The following is a 21,871-nucleotide window of genomic DNA, read 5'->3' as shown; positions in this document are numbered from 1 at the left end:
TCTCTTCCTATGTAGCAATTTGATTATATACCTGCTGCCACCAAAACATGTCCAGTGGTTCTTATTGCCTTTGAAAGTACAAATTTCTAATTTAGAATGTGCTTCTGTAATTTGGCTCTGTACCATCTATCCAAGATGCTCCTTCTGTCAAGAAATATTTATTCCCCCTCAGTACTATCTGCTGTATTGCCCATCAATGACCTCCTCCTTAACTCCTTGCAGTCTGACTGCTCTCCCCTCCACCTTCTTTAAACGGGTCTCATGAAGATCACCAGATACCTCAGAGTAGCTAAGTCTTCATCCTTCTGATCTCTCCGCATCATCTAACACTGTTCACCATTTCCTGTTTTCTGAGAAATGTTGGCAATAGTGGGATGTGCAAAGATGTTGTCATCTCTCTCCCTGTTGATAATGTCTGTTCTACAGGTTACACCTGAGGAAAGTAATTCCTCAGGTAAGAATTCTAACTAGAGTCATTAACATAGGGAAAGACTTACATCCTTGTAGCTTAGAGGCCAAAGGGCAGATCGTGCCTAAATAGACAATGCACAGCATAATTTTAAATATGAACAAGTATGTAAATACTAAAACCTGTTGTGGGCATCCTTTTTAGGGTGCCATACATGGTTTTCTCACTCCTCTCCGAACCCTTAGACATAAGCTACTTAGGATGATTATTTAGCATTATTTCCTTCTGCTGAGTCCTCAGTAGAGATAGAAATTATTGTTACCACCAGATATTGATCTTTCATGCAAATGAAAAATGTCATAGGAGTCATGAACTAAGTCTTTTGGACAGTGACTCAGCCATACAATTTTTTTGACTATTACACCTCTCCTTAATTTTATGATATCCAGGATAAACACTTTTAATTATTAATGGCATCTCTTTTCTCAACTCTTTTTGACATATTAGGAGTTCTCTGATCCTACTGTCTATCTGCACATCATTTCTATTTCTTTAAAGTGTTAATAAATCTTGGTTGTAGCATGGTAATAAGAGTCTATCTAATCATAAGTATACTACAATTAATTTCTGACTATTACAGGTCATACTTCTCTTTATTCTGATCTCATATTGGCTTTAGAAAACATTAATATTGTATTAATTATATATCATATATTAACATTATAAATATTATGCTGTATTATATACCCTCTGGAAATAAATCACTGTATAAAAGAATGTTATTGGTCATTATTAGCCATATGTTATAAACTCATCTGAATTAAGAATGTTCCTATTCTTTCACATAATTTCAGCTAAGACAGTTTCTTTAAGATGTGTCTTAACATGAACGTTGTATTTAAATTTGTTTTTTTCATTGTTTCCTGCAGGATATAAATACCAAAACTTATAACATTAATTCCTTTTTCTAAAAATTTATTGTCATCCTCTAAAAATCTCTCATCCTTTTTGTTGCCCAATAACAAGAAAGAGCGTAGGAAGGAGGAATATGATCCCTATGTTATAGATAAGTAAATAAGGACTCAAAGAGATTAAACGAATTGCCTAATTTTGCACAGCTAAGTGTCAAATTCAAACTCCATTTTGCCATTGCTTTAAAGATGCAGTTGAATAAAAAGTACTTGAAGGAATAGTCAAATTTTAACAGTTGCTTTCTAGGAAGGAACTAAGTGATTTTTTTCCATCTTGTTTATACTTTTATATATTTTCTATTTCGCCCATGTATGTCTCTTTAAAGAAAAAACATTAATTTAAAAAAAAAGTTGACTCCAGAGTTCAGGCTTTTTTCACTACACTACTCACTACGTCACTCACAACCTAAAGTCAGAAATAACTTCATGGGCATGAGGAAGTAGCTTTTACTACCAAGGTACTTGATAGAACTTCATAGAAGGCAAGTGGGTCTTTGGTGTCTACCACGTCATCCCCAGCTCCTCCCCATCTTGTCATACTGCCTTCCACTCTTGCTCATTGTCTGCTACCCTCCTACTGTCACTAGCTATGCAAGTCATCCTCACCAAGATCTTATATTCTTTGAGTTCTGAGCCTCCAAAGCATCATTTTCAATTAAACCACTTACAGATTGAGCTACTTGTACATGAAGTGTTAGGAGGAAATCATGCAATCACCTGGGTTTGTATAAAACCCAACTTCCGTAACTCTCATAGTATTTTTATTTTACTTATGTCTGTCCCTAGTTGTATCATGCTTCCTGAGTATTCCAGTCTGCTACAACTCTCCCAGTCTTAACCCGCCCTCCTTGCACAACAGAAAGAGACATCAACAATTTGACAACTTCTGAGTTGCCTATACCTGATCTGAGTTCCATATAGTGAACTTTTCACATGACAGTGGTGGTTTCCTGGATTCCACTGTCTGCTTCATTTGTGTTGCATCAAAAACAACCAAAATGAATATTCTCTGAGCCCTAGAAATGACTCATATCCAGTGATGAAAATGTTATTAATCCTATTGACAAAGAAAGACAGTAAGAACAAGAACCCTCTCTTATCTCAGTTATACAAAGAATCTATTCTCCTCAGATGGTAGATCAATGCTCTCCAAATTGTGTGCAAAGATAGAAAGTCTCCATTTATAAGAGCTATAATTTCTGAAAGAGAAAAAGAAGAATTAGTTTGATAGATTAAGAGACCCAATGAGAAAATTTGAGACCTTATAAAACACAGAAATTGAAAACATCACTTGGGAATTTATCTACTGTGAAAAAACTGGAAGGAAATAACAGAATTGGAGAACAGAAAGGAATAGAATAGAATAGATGAAAAATTACAAATTTTTAAAAAGAAATAGAAAAGATGAAAACATCATGCTTTTCCTCCTCCCTGGAACACCCTCTTCTAGTCAAAATTCCCAGCCTTCATTCACCAGCCTGCTTAGTGTCATCTCCTCCAAAACACTCTTGCCCGGTACCCTGAGCAAGAGCCATACTTTATTCATCTTGATACTCTTTTTTGTGCCTTGTTCAAATTACATATGCATCAAATATGTCAAATAACAAACTAGATTAAGTAAAGAGAGGAAAATAATACTGAGCAATCAATCCCTGGGGAGAGACCCAAGGATAAGTAGGATTCATTTTCAATCTGCTGTTTGTTTTACATACGTTTTACATAACTGTCCTTGAAGTAGGAGCATTTTTCTCGGTTCGGGAGAGGGCAGTTTCACAATCTGATCGAGATTGTAACCTTTCCAAAGCAAAGAGTTTAATACTGTTTTCCAAGTAAAAAAAAAAAAAATTATAATTAGCATTTGGTGACCAAATGTTGGTGTGAGTCTTGGGAATAGCCAGCCCTTCATTGATTGGATTTTTCTGGGAATCATGCCTCAGAGTCCAGACTGATTTTCACCCAGGGAATAAAAAGAACAGAAGAACAGAGGAAAGAAAGTAGCTTCTAGGTACCAGATTTAATGGTACCTTAGATCAATATACAGAAATATTTATGCTTGAAAATGAGTCAGGAAAGGGAAAGAGTGTTGCTGTACTCTAGTACTGACTGGAAGTTTCATGGCAAAAACACTCTTCATTGAGAACAAGGAGGTAACAGCAAGTGAGAAACCACAGAGCATGAAGCTGTCTCTCAATGTAGCAATTTTCACTCTCTAGCTGCTTCTCAGTCCCAGCAGACTCAAAATTCAGGACCTTAAACTGCAGATTTGTTTCATCAGAATACTGTCAGGTTATAAAATGTTTATTACTGGAGGATAAGAGGAATTATTATGTCTGAAAGTTTTTAAATAGATATATACCTTTTCCATAGATATAATCTTCCTTGATCACATTTCATAAAAGAGGTTCTTGTACTTTTCTTTTATTATTCTATAATCTTTTCCTCCACTTATATTATTACCATCCTTCTTCAGGTATTATTGCTTCATATTAGCTCCTACAAAGAATCACAGTTGATTAGCTCTGACACCCCACCACACCCTGCCTTAACCTGATCAATAAAGGCAAGCAAGCAGTGGTGCTCAGTGCAGAACAGTCAGTATTCAACAAATATTCATTTTTAGAATATGCTTGGCCAATTTTTTCTGATGTAGCTTAGAATAATTTTTACAGTTAATGTATCCAAATGGTTCATTCCTCATAAACACAGACTCTACCAATGATCAGCTCTTACATGAATTCCGTGAAGTTTAGCTATTATTGTCTGGGCTCTACATATTTGTAGAGAATATCATAATAGACTTTAAAAATGCATCTATGTGCCATTTATAAGATGCATATATAAAAAATACAGGTAGAAAAAAGGTAAAAGTAAAAATACTAGGAAAATTATATATCCAGAGAAACCCACTAGCACAGCTATATCTATATCAGACAACATATGTTAAATGAAAAGGCATTATTAGGAACAGAAAGTACTACTATATAATGAAAGGTTCAATTCACCAGGGACATTCTAAAGTTGTATACAATTAATATCATAGTCTCAAAATATATAAAGCAGAAATTCATTCAATACAACATTTTTTCAAACGTGATAGAAGACTTCAATACCTTTCTCACATTATATGTCAAATAGACAAAAAATAGCTATGTTATTATAGATTTGAACAATTACATACAATATTAATGATTGAGTAAGCGATCATAATATGTTTGAAATACAAGGAACTTTGTACCCAGCAACTAAAGAACACTGTTTTTTCAAACACACATGGAGCAATTACAAAAACTGACCAAGTGAGAGAACATAAGTAATTTAACATATTTCAAAGAATCAATATCAGAATGACTTGAATCTATAACCAAATGCGATCAAGTTACAAATTTATAAAAGATTTTTTAAAATTCTAACATATTTTCCAATTTTAAAACTTCTAAATAATTTGTGTTTCCATGAAAAATTTGTGGAAAATTTAAAATACTTAGAATGGAACTTGTGGCGTATGAAAGCCTACATGTACTTCAATGGAAATGAGAAAAGAAAAAAGCCCAAAAATTGAAGAGCTAACTTTCCAACATAAGAAGCTAGAAAATAAATAGAATACATTCAGAGAAAGTAGAAAACGTAAGAGCAGAAATCAAAAATCCTGAAAATAAATATAAAGTAGGGAAGACCAACAAAGCCAAAAGTTGCTTCTTTGAAAAGACTAACAACAAGGCAGTCATCTTATTAACTACATCAAGCAAATCAAAGTTATATATTTGTATGTCTTCTTTATAGAAATGTCTGTTTAAACCTTTGCCCATTTTTAATTGAGTTATTTGGTCTTTGCTTTTGAGTTATTTGAGTTTCTTAGATATTTTGGAAATTAACCTCTTATATAAACTCTTATGGTTTGCAAAGATTTCCTCCCGTTCCATAGGTTGCCTTTCCATTCTGTTGATTGTTTCCTTTGCTGTGCAGAAGCTTTTTAGTTTTATGTAGTGCAAAGTGTTTATTTTTGCTTTTGTTACATGTGTTTTAAGTGTTATATACAAGAAACCATTGCCAAGACCAATGTAAAGAAACTTTACCCCTATGTTTTCTCCTAGAAGTTTATAGTTTAGACTTACACTTAAGTTTTTGCCGTTATTGAGGTGAATTTTGTGTTGGGTGTAAGTTAGGGACCCAATTTCCTTTTTATGGGTGGCTTGGGGGGCAGGTGGATCTTCAGTTTTCAGTGTTCCCAATGCCATTTGTTGAAGAGACTATTCTTTCCCCATTGTGTATTCTTGAAACTCTTGTCAAAGATTAGTTGACCATCTATACGTGGGTTTCTTTCTGTGGAGAAAATGGAACTCTTCAACACTTTTGGGAAAATTAATTGGTACCGCCGTTATGGAAAACAATATTGTGATTCCTCAAAATATTAAGAACAGAACTCCTATATCAAAGAGATATCTGTACTTCCATGTTTATTGAAGCATTATTCACAATAGCCAAGATATGGAAATAACCAAATGTCCATTGACAGATGAATGGATAAAGAAAATGTGATATTTACATTCAATGCAATATTTTTCAGTAACCACAACCTCACCAACACTTATTATTATTATTTTTGATGGTAGCCATCCTAACAGATGTGAGGTGTTCTCATTATAGTTCTGATTTATATTCCCCTGATAATTAATAATGTTGAGCATTTGTTTTTCATTTACTTTTTGGCCATTTGTATGATTTTGAGAAAGGAGAATAAGATGGGAGATATCCCTATTCCTGATTTAAGTTATATGACAAATTTTCAGTAACTGAAAGGCAGACATACAGATCAATGGAACAAACTAGAGAGGCCAGAAAGAAAATCATAGAATGACTTACAAATAATATTGTTAAATGAGTTGCAGAACAATGTGATCTTACTTTGTGTAATTTTTAAATACGTAAATAAAAATGATAAAAGAAATTTTGACAGTTATATGTGAGTGATATCATTTTGGTAATTTCTTTTCTGCCTTGTGCTTATCTTTATATAACCTACAAATGTACTTTAGAGTCTACTGGTTTGTTATCCTGCATTAGTTTACTTTAACCTTTGTGCTACATCTACTAGATTTTCCCATTCTTTCCCACTTCTTGTGATTCAGAAGGGAAGAGTTGTTTCGTTCTCCCTCTCAGCTTTTATTTACCATCGCTCTTTGGGAAAAAAACAATTATTGACTTCCCACTGTAGGCCATGCAGACCTCTAGGTACAAAGAACAAAAAAAATCTTATTTTCTGCTTTATGGACCTTTTTTCCCTGTGGAGAGAAACAAAAAATAATTTACAAAGCAGTCTTTCAAATAAATGTAAAGTCATGAAGACATTAAACAAAGCACATGACAGAGAATGACTAGCTGAAATCTGAATAATGAGTTACAGCCCTGCGGACACCCAGGAGAAGCTCTCTGCAGGTGGAGGGAAGGGCCAGTGTACAGGACTCAGACCATGAGCTTGGTGTACTCAAGCCACAGAAAGTCCAAAATGGCTCAGAAGAGCAAAATGTCTCACTGGAGTTGGCAGGGCCAAATGTTTTCAGGCTTTGAGGACCCTGGTTATGCACTGAGATAGAGTAGGTATCTACCTCCTGTCATGCTGTGGTGTCAGTCTGCCCTTAGCCTCCAGAGCTCTCCGTGAGCTTCTTTCCTACCAAGGCCTGCACTTGTCTCTGAAGACTGGTATATCATGGCTTCTAACTCTATTCCATAATGTTCACAAATTCATCAATCCCCTCTACTCAAACCTTTCTGTTGAGTCCGCACATCCTACAACATCCCTTAGTTACTTGCTGTGATTTTTGCCTCAGAGACCCATTGTCCCTTCCTACAATTAAGTTGAATACGTCTAATACAATTTTTTGCAGTTAACTGACACAGGATTTAGAATATAGGACATATTCAATACCTTCTTTGATTAATTGAATTTCTATCTATGAAATTTTTTTTCATAATGTAGTCGGCTTGGTAATTTCTTGGTAGCTTCTTCCAGCACATTAAAAAGCATCACAGATAATAAAGAGGATGTGGTATATATATACAACGGAATACTACTCGGCCATAAAAAAATGAAATGTTGCCATTTGCAACAACATAGATGGACTCGGAAGGCATTGTTCTAAGTAAAATAAGTCAGACAGAGAAAGTCAAATGCACTATGATATCACTTATATGCAGAATCTAAAAAGTACAACAAGCTAGTGAATACAACAAAAAAAGATACGGACTCACAGATATAGAGAAAAAATTAGTTGTTACCAGTGGGGAAAGAGAAGAGGGGAAGGGCAATATGGGGGTAGGGAATTAAGAGGTAGAAGCTATTAGATAGGAAATTATGAATCATTATATTATAGACCTGTAACTTATATATTATTGTATATAAACTGTACGTCAATTAAAATTTTTTTTTAATTTTAAATTGTAAAAAGAACCATAGATAACCAAAACAAGCTTCATAGAACTATTGCATAGTGTTTAAGAAGGCAATTTGAATACAAGAGAAGCAAAGTGTAGAAAGTAAATTGAATTGTGGCATTTTGAACTCTCTCTGTCCAAGGAATTTAATAATCGAAAATACCCTACTCCTCTTAGAACAAGAGCAATTCCTTGATCAATGTCCAATGAATGGAGTTAGAAAGGAAATAAGTAATTTGTAGATAACATGGAACATCAAAACTGAGAAGTGGCTTTAATGTTTTATTTCATTTTATTGAATGGGCACTTACATACCATTATAGACCGAGAATTGTTTAAAGCATTTTACAAATATTAATTCAGTTAACTTATGAGAAAAGTACCTTTAGCCGTAAGGAACTGCCATTTTTGTAAGTTAAAACATCGAGTATTAGAAATTTCAGACGTTTCATTTTACAGATGACAGAATTTAGGCATAAATGACAGAATTTAGGCATAAAGAGGTTAAGCAATTTGTGCATTAGTAAAAAGCAGAGCTAAGTTGAAATCATGCAGTCTGCCTCAAGAGTCTGTGCATATAACCATGTCACTGAAAAAGAAGTTTACCTAACTCAGGAATCAGTGCTGATTTCAATATACTCAGGGCAAAGATCAGCACTAACTGGGACAGAATTATTAAATAGGTCATTGTCTTTGCCCATTACCTAGCCTCCATTGTTCAGATCCCCAGACAGCATAGGAATACAGCTTTTGAAAGAACTGTAGTAGTTATAAGGCTTAATTCATAGTTACCATGTGCACTATCTGAAATGCTTAAGAAGCCATAATCCAGTAATCCAGTTTCAGGATGATGTGATTTTTTTTAATCAAAAATAATTCAAAATAACTTTAGCTTTTTGCTTTTATTAACTAAAGTATAAGAGATAGCCAATAATATCTCTTTAAAATCACCTTTTTATATTTTATCTATTTTTTCACACATTACAGCTTTTCCCACATTTCTCACTACAAAACCTAATGGAAAAAAATACTATTCTGAATAATTGCAAATTTTGTCATATTTCCAAAGCACTGTTCTTCAGATTCTGTGTCAGAAACACCAAAAGTCAATCTGACATATGAGAATCCTCAAAACTCAGAGTAGGAAAAGAAATAAAAGAGGCCAGTCCAGATTCCTCTTTATCAAGGAGGGACAAGAAAATGTGGAAATAGTCCTATATTAATACTTTTTATTCCATCACATTGCACAAGAAAGAAGAATACCATATCCTTCTTGGTTGTAGGCAGAAAACACATTAAGAAAATTCTGGACATTGGTAATTAAACTAGTAAGTAAAGCATCATGGTGCTGTGTTTCATTGGATTCACATCTGTGGCATGGGCAGGGAATGTTAGAGTTGCTTGTCTTTATTGAAATCAAAAGCACTCAAAACAGCTTCCTGAAACTCAACACCTGACTGAGTATCCTCCTCACTGCCACCTTCATTTCTTTGTTCCTAAAAGTGTAGATGGCAGGGTTCAGAAATGGGGTGATAATTATGTCAAAAATAGCAAGGAATTTATCCACTGGCACTGTAGAAAATGGCCATGAATACACAAAAATACACGGACCAAAAAATAAGACTACCACTGTGATGTGAGCTGACAGCGTAGAGAGGGCCTTGGACAAGCCACCTGAAAAACGTTGCCAAACAGTGACCAAGATGAAGACATAGGAGATAATCAAAATGAAGAAAGTTCCCAGGGAGATGAAGCCACTATTGGCAGTGACCATGAGCTCCAATCTGTAAGTATCTGTGCAAGCAAGCCTGATAAATCGGGGAAGATCGCAATAAAAGCTGTCCACTTCATTGGGGCCACAGAACGGTAGGCTTACAACAAATACATGTTGGATCAGTGAATGGATGATTCCAATGGTCCAGGCAGCAAGCAAGAGTAAAATACAAGTTCTGAAGCTCATGATAGTCAGGTAGCAGAGAGGCCTACATATAGCCACATAACGGTCAAGGGCCATGGCGATGAGCAGAACCATCTCAGTGCCTCCAGTAACATGAATGAAGAACATCTGAACAATGCAGCCTTGGAAGGAGATTACTTTTCTCTCCTTGAAAAGATCAGAAATCATCTTGGGAGCTGTAACGGAGGAAACCCACATGTCAATAAAGGAGAGGTTGGCTAGCAGGAGTACATGGGGAAGTGTAAATGGGAGTCAGAGATCACTGTGAGCACAATGAGGAGGTTTCCTAAAACACCTGTTACATAGAACACAGAGAAAACTAGGAAGAGGACAAGTTGCATCTCCAAAGAACTGGTGAGTCCCACCAACACAATCTCAGACACCACCGAATGATTTCCTCCCCACATGGTGTCAGTCACTTTGGGCTCCAAATTTGCCTGAAACAACAGGAAAAATAAGACATTGGGATTACTGGCCATATGAGTCAGGTTCCATTAGAGACGCAGAACCACTAGGAGACAATATACTAAGGAATTTGTGACAGTGACGACCTTACTGATTCAGCAGAAGCCAATTCAGCAGTCTCTGCACGTCTGTTGTCTTTTGCCTCTTATGCTGTAGCTTGAGGTCCACAGGACAGGCGCCAGGACGAGAAGATGGATGTAAAATGGAAGAGAACAAAAATAAACTGGAACCCACAGTCAAGAACTGAAGACCTCCAGGACAGACTAACACCAGCGTCACTGCTCTTTGCCTCTGACCTTGATGGTATGGATGCACTGCAGAAACTAGGGCCCTTCACCCCAGAGCTAAGCACAAACCTGGCCTGAAAGTCAAAGAAGCTAAAAAGGATCCCAAAGAAGATGTGACATTTGTAGTCACAGCCATTGCCTCACATCAGTGAGATAAGTCAGCAGAGAAATGATGACATGTTTGAGCTACAAATATGGCTGCTGCTTCACTTCTGCCCTTGAAATAGAGTTGTAGCATGCATGAGGTCATGGGTTCAATCCCCAGTACCTCTGTTAAATAAAATAATAATAAATAAATGAATAAATAAATAAACCTAATTACTTCCCCCCAAAATAGAAAACCTAATAATCCTATAACTGCATTAAAGAAATTAAATAATTTAAAAGAGTAATTTTTAAAACCTTCCCACAAATGCAATTCTGGTTTTAGTGACAATATCCACCAAAAATTCAAGGAATCAGTAATTGCAATTCTACATAAATTGAATAGAAAGAGCAAAGTTTCTCCTCTACCTTATTTTATGAGACTAATATGATGTTGATACTAAAATTTGACCGGTGCAATATAAGAAAAAAATTCCAGGCCAATATCATCCATGATTATAAATGCAAAATTGAAAAAAAAAATGACCTTGCCAAAACCATTAGGAGCAATATAGCAGTTTGGGTTCCCCAAGTGCAAACACTGAGGTGGAGTTTGGGGTACAAGATGCTTACTAGAGATCAATGCCTTTAAAGGAAAGTCAGAGAAAGGATTGAGCAAAGGAAGAAGTCTCACCACATGGAGTCCTGCAGTGATTTTTGCCCCATCAAATTGTCCCACATCAGGTAGAAAGAGCTGGGCAATTATACCACCCTTCACTCATCAGTCACTTGTGGGCTGCTCCAGATAGAGTGTGAACTCGGGGGTCTCTACTGCTGAAGCAGACGCCAGCAGCAGACAATTAGAGGCTGTCTGCTGATGGCATTCCCACAGCTGAGCAGCAGGTCCCTCCTTGAAGGGGAATCTGGGTGGCAGGGAGGGCAGGAGATGATGGATTCTAGTCTAGACACATAACGTTCATAGTGAAAGGTGGACATCCAGGTACCAGTGTCCAGTAGTATTCATCTTTAAACAATTTTTTTTTGCTTTGCATACTTTGCATACATAGATGATAAAAAGAAAAAAGCAGAGGATTGTTAACATAAAATCAGATGGTAGCCAATTATAAAAAGAAGAGAGGGGAATAAAACTAGAGAAACACAGGTGTTCCTAAGGTACTAAAAAAAAAAAAACTCTTTTAACCTGGCTGATAAGTGCACAGGAGTTCTTTTTACTATTTTCAATATACATGTATGTTTTATAAACCCTCCCGTCTATGGAATATATTTTACATTTTTTTTTTAAATGACAAAAATAGGAAGAGATGGATAGGGACATTCCAGAGAGAAAAAACAGCATGTGCAAAGGTACAGATGTGAGAGTGAGCAAGCAGTTTTGTGGGGAGAACGATGGCTTTTTGGCTTCAATAAAAGTTTGTGTAGGAGGGACAAAGGAGATAAAATGTAAGACATGTAGAAAACAGATTGCAGAGGCCCTGGGAAGCCAGGCTATGGAAGATCAAATACTCCATGCTGGAGGAGTAGCCACGTGGGGTTTTTAAGTTGAGAAGGGCTTTATTTATGTAAAGTCCTGTTTTTAAAAGAAGCCAAGGCTAGAGATGTAACGTAGAAACCACCTGCAGACATATGATCATTGAAGCCACAAGAAATATTTATCTGGGGGGAGGGTGTAGCTCAAGTGGTAGAACACATGCTTAGCACACACAGGCTCCTGGGTTCCATCCTCAGTACCTCCTCCAAAAATAAAGAAATAAGTAAACCTAACTACCTCCCCCCAAAAAAGTTTAAAAAAAATAAAAGAAAGAAAGAAATTATTTATCTATAGTGTAAAATTCCAAGATTTAAAGTGTGGGAAAAAGAAACAAAAACAGCGATACAGGCAGAGGAAGGGTGTCAGAGAACCAGGAGCATTCAGGGCTCTAGAAGCCAAAATATGAGATTATTTCGAGAAGACAAAGAGTGTTGCAATGGAGTCAAGAAGAATAAGGATTAATTCAGTGTTTTTGGGATCGTTAATAAGACAGGAGGTATTTGAAGGCAAGAATCTATTAGCAATTCTTACTCATGTACTCCCAGTGCTTAGAACATACCTAACACATCAGATATGCTCAACTAATATTTATGGAAGGAAAGAAGGAAGGAATAGCGGAGAGAGAAACTCAAGATTGGCCAGGGTTAGGTAAAGGTAGGTTGTTAAGAAGGTTATTTTACTGAGAGTATACGATTTAAAAATAAAAAGGAGAAGATTACATAAAGAGAATCCAAAATAAAAGGACTTTTTAACAACTAAACAGGAGAACTAGGAGCCATGGAGGAGAATATGGAAGGGCATAGAGTCAGAGGTAATAACTCATAAGGTTCTGGAGTAGCAGAAATGTCTGAACGCACAAATGAAAGAAGGGTTAGCCTTGCAAAATAAAAGGGTCACGTGTTGTTCTGCATCAGGAAGGGAAAGGGAAAAGAATGTGTGAGGATACAAAGAAATGTTTTACATAATAAGGATTTTTGTTACAGCATAAAGAACACTAGAACAGTGACAGGTGAATTTGAACTGTACTGGAAATCAGAAAGTCTGTCTTTTAGTAGCTATACTGTTGAAAGTTGTATGAACTTTAGATTTTTACAGATACTTAAAATTATTTATGCCTATTACTGTTCCTTTTTCCATTTGATCTTATTATCAAATAAAAGCTGAAGGTAAGATCCTCAGGTATCCTGGAATTTGAGTATTTGAGAAAGAAAAAAAGTCTAAATTTTCCATTAATGTATCTGAAATTTCTTTGGGATGGAGTGGGATCCAGGGAGGCAAGGAAGAGATACCAAAATAGAAATAGGGAAGAAACCAGTAGATTGGAGGTTCAAGATGGTACAGTAGTGAGGATTAGCCACCAGAAATGGAAATACAAGGGTCCTGCAAAATTTGAAGTGCTCCCTGCCCGCAGCCTCTACCCATCCCACCCCATCTACAGCAGATTAATATTCCAAAACACTAGCCATGCCTCTCTACCACTCAAAATTGGTGACTTCCCATTGGCTCAAGAGCAGCCATGGTATTTTAGGGTCTCTGTGTTTTGGCCTCCAACACTATCGCACCGTGTCTTCAGCTAAATCAGTCCCTTCATCAACTCTGAAACTATCTTTTCCTGTTTTTCTTCAAGCCACCCCCTCTGCATAAAATAGCTTGCCTCATCTATCTTGAAATGGTGCTCATTTTTCACAGCCCAGTTTAAATGCTGCCCATCTCATGAAACCTCCCCAATTCTCCCAGCTAGAAACCTCCTTCCCCTCCTTTCCCATAGCACTTCGTATTTATCATAGCACTTTTTGCCCTGTGGTATAGTTACATTACATGACTCATATCCTGTCTCCAAACCCTGGAAGGTAGCACTCCTGTATTATTCATCTCTGTCTTCATACTCAGTTCCTAGGGTAGTTTCAGAGGGCAGAATTGTCTGTTCTAGGAAGTAGGTGTCTGCTGAATTAATTTTAATTAATTCCTTTGCAATTTCAATCTAACTGTTTAAGATAATTTAGAAAATGGAGATGGATATAAGCAGAAGGAATTGAAAGATGGTGAGGAGTGGGAAGAAAAAAAGACAAAGATCAGTAAAGAAAACGAGAAATTAAACAAAAGAGTAAGAAATAGAGAAAGACAAAATGATGAAAACAATCATGTAGAAGAGAAAGAGAAAAGAAAAAAAAGAATGGTCCCAGAAATTTCCCTCAAGTTCTGAGACTGAAGACTCATGGGCCCAAATGGAAAAATACAGAAAAAGAATTAAAAATCAGCTTACATCTTTAAAGTCACAAAGAGCCCAAGCCACACACCCAGTGAAAAGCTTTAGAAGGAAAAGCTAATCTCACAAAGACAGGACCTGAGTTTTCCTTCTCAGAGAATATTTGACAGAAAGCCTCATGGACAGAGAGAGCAGATCCTCAGTGTGAAACCAGAGTTTCTCCCATTCTTCCCACTTCTTTTCTAATGAGACATTTCCCAAAGATTTCTCCCTTGTTACCTTTCCGCCTCTCAGCTCTTCCTGCTCCAGGACAGTGATGCAGTATAATTTTCTGAGTCTTATCTCCCACCCCAGGCTGTGACCTCATGGGGGAAAGAAACTGTGTCTTTTTCTCTGTATCCCCAGCACCCCACACAATGCTATAAACATAACAGAAGCTTAGGAAGTGGTTTTTCGGTGTTTTGTTTGTTTGTTTGTTTGTTTGTTTGTTTGTTTGTTTTTTGAATGAAAAATGAATGTACAAATAACCCAGATATCAAGGTTCTCTAATACTTCAGGAAGACTGGGGTTCAATTGAATAAATTAGAATATTTGACCTCGGCAATCACTTCAGAATTTTTTCTCCTCAGTCATTTATTATAATAACTAATTAAATAGTGTGGAGGGAAAAACATGCAATTCCTGTTTCTTTGGCAAATACAGCCTAAATTGCATACTTCTCTTTGGCCTATGTAGAAGTTGTCTTTGGCAACTAAGACTAATGCTCTTACCAACTCTGGAGTGGATGTTTATCAGCAAACTAATCTGAATCAAGAGCTAAATCTAAACATTCCGTGTGCATCCTAGTGTTACACTCCTGCGTGCCTCCCAGATCATGCCGACTCTCCCACAGCGTGGCTCTTCTCCTTAAATACCTGACACCGTCTCTGTCCCTGTGTAAGGACCAAGGTCGTTTCCCTGCTGAGTATTTTTCAAACCTGGCCCGTGGACTCAGCTACTCCTCTCAACTCTTTCTCTTCTGGGTGCCTCTTCTATACCGCAACTAAGTCACAGTTTGAAATCTCTAGTGGTGATTTCGTTAGCAGAAAGTATCTTCACCAACAAAACACAACAATTTGATTGAATCTGTTCTGCCCAGCCTTCTCACCTACCTGTTCTCTTGCAGACCTGAAGTAGCAGCATCTTCAGAAAAATCACATCTGGCATATGGAGCTATTTGAAATTTCCCCAGAGTAGAAAAGAGATAGCTAATTAGTAATACAGAGGGTAATAAAAAGGGGTACCAAATAGAACAGACCAATATGACTTTAATCTGTGTTGGGAATGGTCTCAGAGAGTAAGACTGGTTTTCCCAGAGCAACATAGGAGGAGGCAGTTAATGAATCACCTAGGGGAAGACATTCTTCATGAATAAATAACCTTTATCAGATTATTTTCCTACCCCAGGGCTTGAGGCACAGGTGAAGTCCTAAAATTTACGAAGATGTCTTTTGATTAGTTTATAATGAAATCATATTTATTATTCTCATATATGCATACATATATAAGACAGTCACAAACACACACAATTTGATATTTATTTTCTGGGTACGTGCATAGGAGCAGGTTGAAAAATTAGTGTTTTTGTTTTCGTTTTTGTTTTTTGGATATATACCCAGAAGTGGAATTGCTCAATCATTAGTTTTTTGAGAAACCTCCATACTGTTTTCCACAGTGGCTGCACCCATTTATATTCCCACCAACAGTATATGAGGGTTCCCTTTTCTCCACATCCTCGCCAACATTTGTTATGTTCTTTTTCACGATGGCAATTCTGACAGGTGTGAGGTGACATCTCATTGTGGTTTTGACTTGCATTTCCCTGAGATTAGCAATGTTGAGCATCTTTTCATGTGCCTGTTGACCATCTCTTTGGAAAAATGTCCATTCAGTTCTTCTGTCCATATTTTAATTGGGTTGTTTTGTTTATTGATGTTGAGTTGTATAAGCTATTTACATATGTTGGATATTAAGCCCTTATCATTCATATCATTTGCAAATATTTTCTCCCATTAAGTAGGTTGTTTTTTCACTTTCGTGATGGTTTCGTTTGCCGTGAAAAGGCTTTTAAGATTAATTAGGTCCCATTTGTTTATTTTTGCTTGTTTCCTTTGCCTTAGGAAAAAAAAATACTGCTCTTGACAAAATATTTTTCTTTACATGTTCGAAGACCATTTTTCAAGATAGAGAAAAGGGTGAGAGTTTGTGGAGTTCAAATCACTTCTAAAAACACTAGTTAAGATTCTAATATACTAAGTTCTGTTATACAAGATAGTTATACAAAAGAAGAAGAAGGAGGAAGAGGAGGCATGAACTCTTCCCTAAAAGAATTCAGTCTATACACCAAAGATATGTAAAGAAATATTTTACATAGAGTGATGGGTGTAGTATTAAAAGGTCCATATGAAAAATATGTAATAAAATATGATTGGAAGTATAAAAATGCTTCATCAAAGAGGTAATAGCTGAGTGACAGCTTGGCTCTGAGCAGTGACAGCCAGAGTAGCATATGTAGAGCTTTGAACATCTGAAATAGAACAGCACATTCAGAAGCTTACAAGCAGTTTGTGCATGGAAGTCTGTGGTTTGCGAAGAGCTGAGGATTCTTGAAAATAACTGTGGGCACCTTGGGTTAATAAGAGAAGATATGACCAAAAATTACAAGTCAGCCTGTGGTCAAAGAGCACAGAAGGTGGACACAGGATGGGGATAGGCAAACTGACAATACAGAGCAAAGTGGGATTGTGATTCCTCTTGTGTTTTTATCAGAAAATCCTAAATCTTGTTAGCTTTGAGGGATTAGGAATGGAAAAACCCAATATTCTTGACTTAACATGAGTTTGCAGCAGTATAATTCTTTCTCATTACTTTATCTCTAAACTCTTCTTACTTTTTACCTTCCCTAAAACTAAATAATTGGCAAAACTTAAAAAAACAGCCAGAGCATAAGTGTATTCTTCACTCCATGCAGTACTCCTTAAGTTGGTACTCCATGGATAATGTGTCCATGAAGTCTCAAATCCATCTATCTGTGTCTCCATAGAATTTACAGGTTTTTTAGTTTTTGATTATGATAGCTTACTAGACAGTTTACTGAAATATGGATATATTGTGTCTTTCTCTTCTTATATAGAACCGATTGATTCATATTGGCCAAAAAAATTTTTAAGTCTTGGCTCTGAGTTCAAAAAATACCAATAAAACTTTACCATTGCTAGGCTTTCAAATTGCTGTATGATGGAGAAAATCAGGCTATTCAGTTTCATTTAACAATTCATTAATTAGCAATGGTTACGTCTACAAGAGTGAACAGTTGACTTTTGATGTTACTGGTTCAATAAACACATGGTAGATTCAAATATTTTCTACAGAGTACCTCCTGAATGAATAATATATTGAATAACCCTAGGTTTTAAACATCTTACATTTTCACAAACTTTATAAACTTACCAAATAAAAGCCTTTACTACTTACACGTATTTTAGCACCGTCAGTTGTGATACATACTAGCAGAGTCCACTTCATGTTGTACTGAATTTAGGTTTTCTCATCTTCTCAGAAAATATTCTCCCCTATATTTGTTCCACACAAACTATTTATAGAGGGTAATTTTTCAACCACTTCAATCTCAGCATTGATTCCTAAAATAAACGACAACTGAGAAGTATCATTAACTGTCAAATTACTACCAGCCAAAGGAAACCCTTGAAATAATTTACCTTGTTTTTATTTTATTTTATTATTAAAGTATAGTCAGTTTACAATTTTGTGTCAATTTCTGGTGTACAGCATAATGTTTCAGTTTTTTAATTGACTATTGACTTTGATTCAGGATCCCCAACTCTGCAAGCAACTGTCCTCACTGAGAGGCTAATAGTCTTTAAAAAGTTTATTTTACCTGGACATATTTATTCAGCTGCTACAACCAAACATGACATAATTAACTCACCATTGTTAAATGGATTCCTTTGCTTGGTTAACAGATGAACTGCTTGGAAATGTACTTTGGATGTAGTCTCAATTTAATTTTTCATTGTTGGGAAGAAAAATTTTGCTGTAGTGAGATACATTCATTACATGTAAATGTTCTAATTTTCTGACTGCTGTTTTCTAATGAGTGCTTAGTCTGCTTATGATAAATGTATTGTTCCCCTCAGCACAGCTAGTGTCATTGCCTCATATAATGATCTGCTCTATAATTCAATAACAATAATTCACACTCCACTATGCCTTAAAAGCACATTAGAAGTCTACTTTTCTTTTCTCTTATCTTCTTATTTTGGTATGATGAGTATGTGCTCAAATATTATTCAGGGTTCAACCAAGGGAGGAGAACCAGTAGAAGATAGACAGACAGACAGACAGATAGACAGACAGATAGTTAGATAGATAGATATCAAAAGATTTATTACAAGGAATTGGCTTATGTGATTTGTCTTAGTGTTAGTTTGGGGGGTTTCAGTGGTTACTGTAAGGTTTACAATATACATTTTTAACTGATTACAATATACCTTCAAATAATTTTATACTGCTTCACATATAGTATAAGAAACTTCTATTCCTGTGTCCTCTCCTTTCTGCTATGTCATACAACTTACGTCTACATTTGTTACTATGCCCGTAACACGCTGTTATTATTTTTTCTTTAAACAGCCTTTTAAAAAGATTTTAAAATAAGGGGAGTAAATTAAATATTCACACACATATTTACCATTTCTACAGCTCTTCATTCCTTTACATGCATCCAGATTTCTATCTCATATCATTTTCTTTTTGCCTGAAATACTGTAATGTTACTTATAGTGTAGGTCAGCATTAGATGAAATCTCTAAGTTTTTGTCTAAAAAAGTCTTTATTGCACCTTCAACTTTTCACTGAATAAAGAAATATATTTTCACTGAATGAAAAGTTCTAAATGACAGTGGGTTGGGGGTTGGGGTAGTTATTTGAAACTTTAACAATATTTCTGCATTGTTTTCTGGATTGCTTAGTTTCTGATGACAAGTCATTTGCTCTCACTCTGTATATGGTGAATCCTTTTTATCTGGCTGCCTTTAAATTTTTCTCCTCATCATTGGTTTTCAGCAATTTAATTACTTACTTGGTGAGATTGTCACATCCTTTTCTGATAGTTCTGCCATTTCTGTCATTTCTGAATCTGTTTCTGTTGATTTATTTTTTTTCTGGGGGTCATTTTTTTTCTGCTTCTTTGCATGCCTGAGAATTTTTGCATGGATGCTAGTCATTGTGACTTTTACATTGTTAATTATTGCGTTTTGTTGTATTCCTTTAAATAGGGTTGGATTTTGTCCTAGAATTCAGGTCATTATCATCTTCCACTTTGCTTCTTAAATATCTGTTGTAAGGTTTGGTGAGATATTCTCTAAAGAATGATTGCAAAGCATAACAAAGGAAGAAGGAAAATCAAATCTTCGTTGACTGGTTCAGCCTACTCTAGCATTATTATTTTTCAAGAAATGTAGGAAACCGAAATGACCGTGAGGATTTGTTAGATTACTTGGACTAGAAGAGCTTCTTTTAAGTTCACTACTTTCTTTAAATAAATGGTTTGTTTATTTCCTAAAACATTCATGAGCTCTCTATAAGCTAAAATAATGTCTTTTTTTCTCGTTTTAGAACTGTGTTCTACAGAGTCCCCCTCAAAATATATTTCATCCATGATTACTAAGAAAGCAAGAGATAAAACCCATCAAGCTTCAAGGATTGCCTATTGATCATACAACTAACTTTTCCCTTCCAGCATTCAGTCCCTAAAACATTAAATTCAAGTACCTATTCACAGTTTTTTTAATTATATAAAGAATATATCTTTATATACCATATGATTATCTCTCCATTTATGTAATAAACTTATTGTCTAATCTGCATTATATAGGGAGAACAGCTGATCAAAGTTCTGTTTCCTGATTCACTCTTTAGCCTTTAATTCTTCCATTTGAGTAATCAAGACATGTTAAACCTGTTTTTATCTCTTCTATTATTGCATTGCCCTTTTCTACTTGCTCTCTATTTCATTTCTAAATCACTTCTTTAAAAATACAGTATAGCAATCTATTAAAGTGAGTAAAAGTTTATTTCCCCCGGGTCTTGAAAATGAAGTACTATTAAGACATCACAATCTCATACAAGCACTATTAGGCTAACTCCTCATTTTTACATAAGAATAAAGAGAACTATTTTAATAGCAGTGCGCTATTTACCTAGCCTTTAGAATACCTCTGATCCTACTACCTCTCATAATTCTTCCTGCTCTGGATGGCTTTTTCAGATCCCAAGCTCCTGCTCTGAATAAAGCTCTTTTCTCTATCTCACAAAATTGTATTGTTTTAGGAACATTAGTGTACTGTTAAAAGAAGAGAAGACTGTTTTCCTGCTGGCCAGATCAACCTCGAGATCTATGGAATTATGAATTTCATATCAGGTCACTCTAGCATCCCTGGCAGCATCCTTGTCCTCCCTTTCCATCCTTTCCATCATAGCAGTGTAACTCTAAGGAAAATTGCAACTTCAAGGCTGATGTCTTTATGTGTATCTGGTCCACTAATGTTAAATTATGAAAATATTTATACCTCACCTGTATCCTATCCTTCAAAAATATTTTTTAAATATCCCCAAATAAGACTTTGAAAACTTAAGATAACTTGGACTGAACTAATAGAAGAGAAATATTTCCTTCATCTTAGATTTCCTTACTTATTAAATACTTGGATTGACCAAAAGAGTAGTAAGAGGGAAAAACCAATGTAATATATGGTAAAGATTGGACTTAGGGTCCTAGCTCTGTCACCTGTAACCATGTGGAAGTCATTTCACCTATCTGGACCTTAATTCTCTTATATTTAAATTAAGGGGGAAGAGTAGAGAATTGGACTAGATAACCACTGACAGTCTCTTCCAGGTTTAATTTCCTATATTGCACAGGAATATATTTGAGCTATCTGATTAAGTAGAAAAGGAAAAAACATTAAAAAAAAAATCTTCCAAAAGGGCAATTAACTGTCGTACCTACTATTAGGTGCCACCCCTGGGAATTTAGCAATGAAAGAAGCAAATATGTCCCTACCCTCACCAAATCCAATGACAGAAAGGAGGACAAACATTAAAGAATACATACATATATATATGTATATGATTTCATTCACACCATTAATTAATGAGTCAATTGACTGCCCAAGCTATTAGTACTTTCAATAGTGCTACCAAACCTAATCTGGGCATTACTAGAAAAGGTTTCCCTGGAAAACTCACTTAAGCTGAGACCTGACTCTAGGAGATTTTCAGAACGTGAGGAAGCATTTTTAAATAAGGAAAATGGAAGGGAAAAGCAGAGAGGAAGAGAGACAGGTTATAATAGAAAGAACCATAAGAAAGTTGAAAAGGAGAAAAAAATCAAAATGATATAAGAGGTGGCCAAGATTTTCATAATGTCTACTTCAGAGTTAGAAATCTCAAAA

At 35.7% G+C, this 21,871-nt stretch overlaps 2 protein-coding genes across 2 annotated transcripts in view; one reads left to right on the top strand and one right to left on the bottom strand.

Annotated features, from left to right (window-relative positions):
* LPCAT4 (lysophosphatidylcholine acyltransferase 4) overlaps window positions 1-21,871 on the top strand; it is an 88,962-nt gene that overhangs the window by 39,225 nt on the left and 27,866 nt on the right. The window lies entirely within an intron of this gene.
* Window positions 8,947-10,371, bottom strand: LOC105090024 (olfactory receptor 4F3/4F16/4F29-like). The gene is given in 2 exon segments (XM_010981215.3): window positions 8,947-9,993; window positions 9,996-10,371. Coding segments are annotated over 2 exon segments (1,008 nt in total). The 5' UTR covers window positions 10,246-10,371; the 3' UTR covers window positions 8,947-9,235.

This window comes from Camelus dromedarius, chromosome 5 (assembly GCF_036321535.1).
Source record: "Camelus dromedarius isolate mCamDro1 chromosome 5, mCamDro1.pat, whole genome shotgun sequence".
Classification (NCBI taxonomy): domain Eukaryota; kingdom Metazoa; phylum Chordata; class Mammalia; order Artiodactyla; family Camelidae; genus Camelus; species Camelus dromedarius.
The sequence above is the reverse complement of the archived record's forward strand: the minus strand, read 5'-3'. Positions and strand labels throughout refer to the sequence as shown.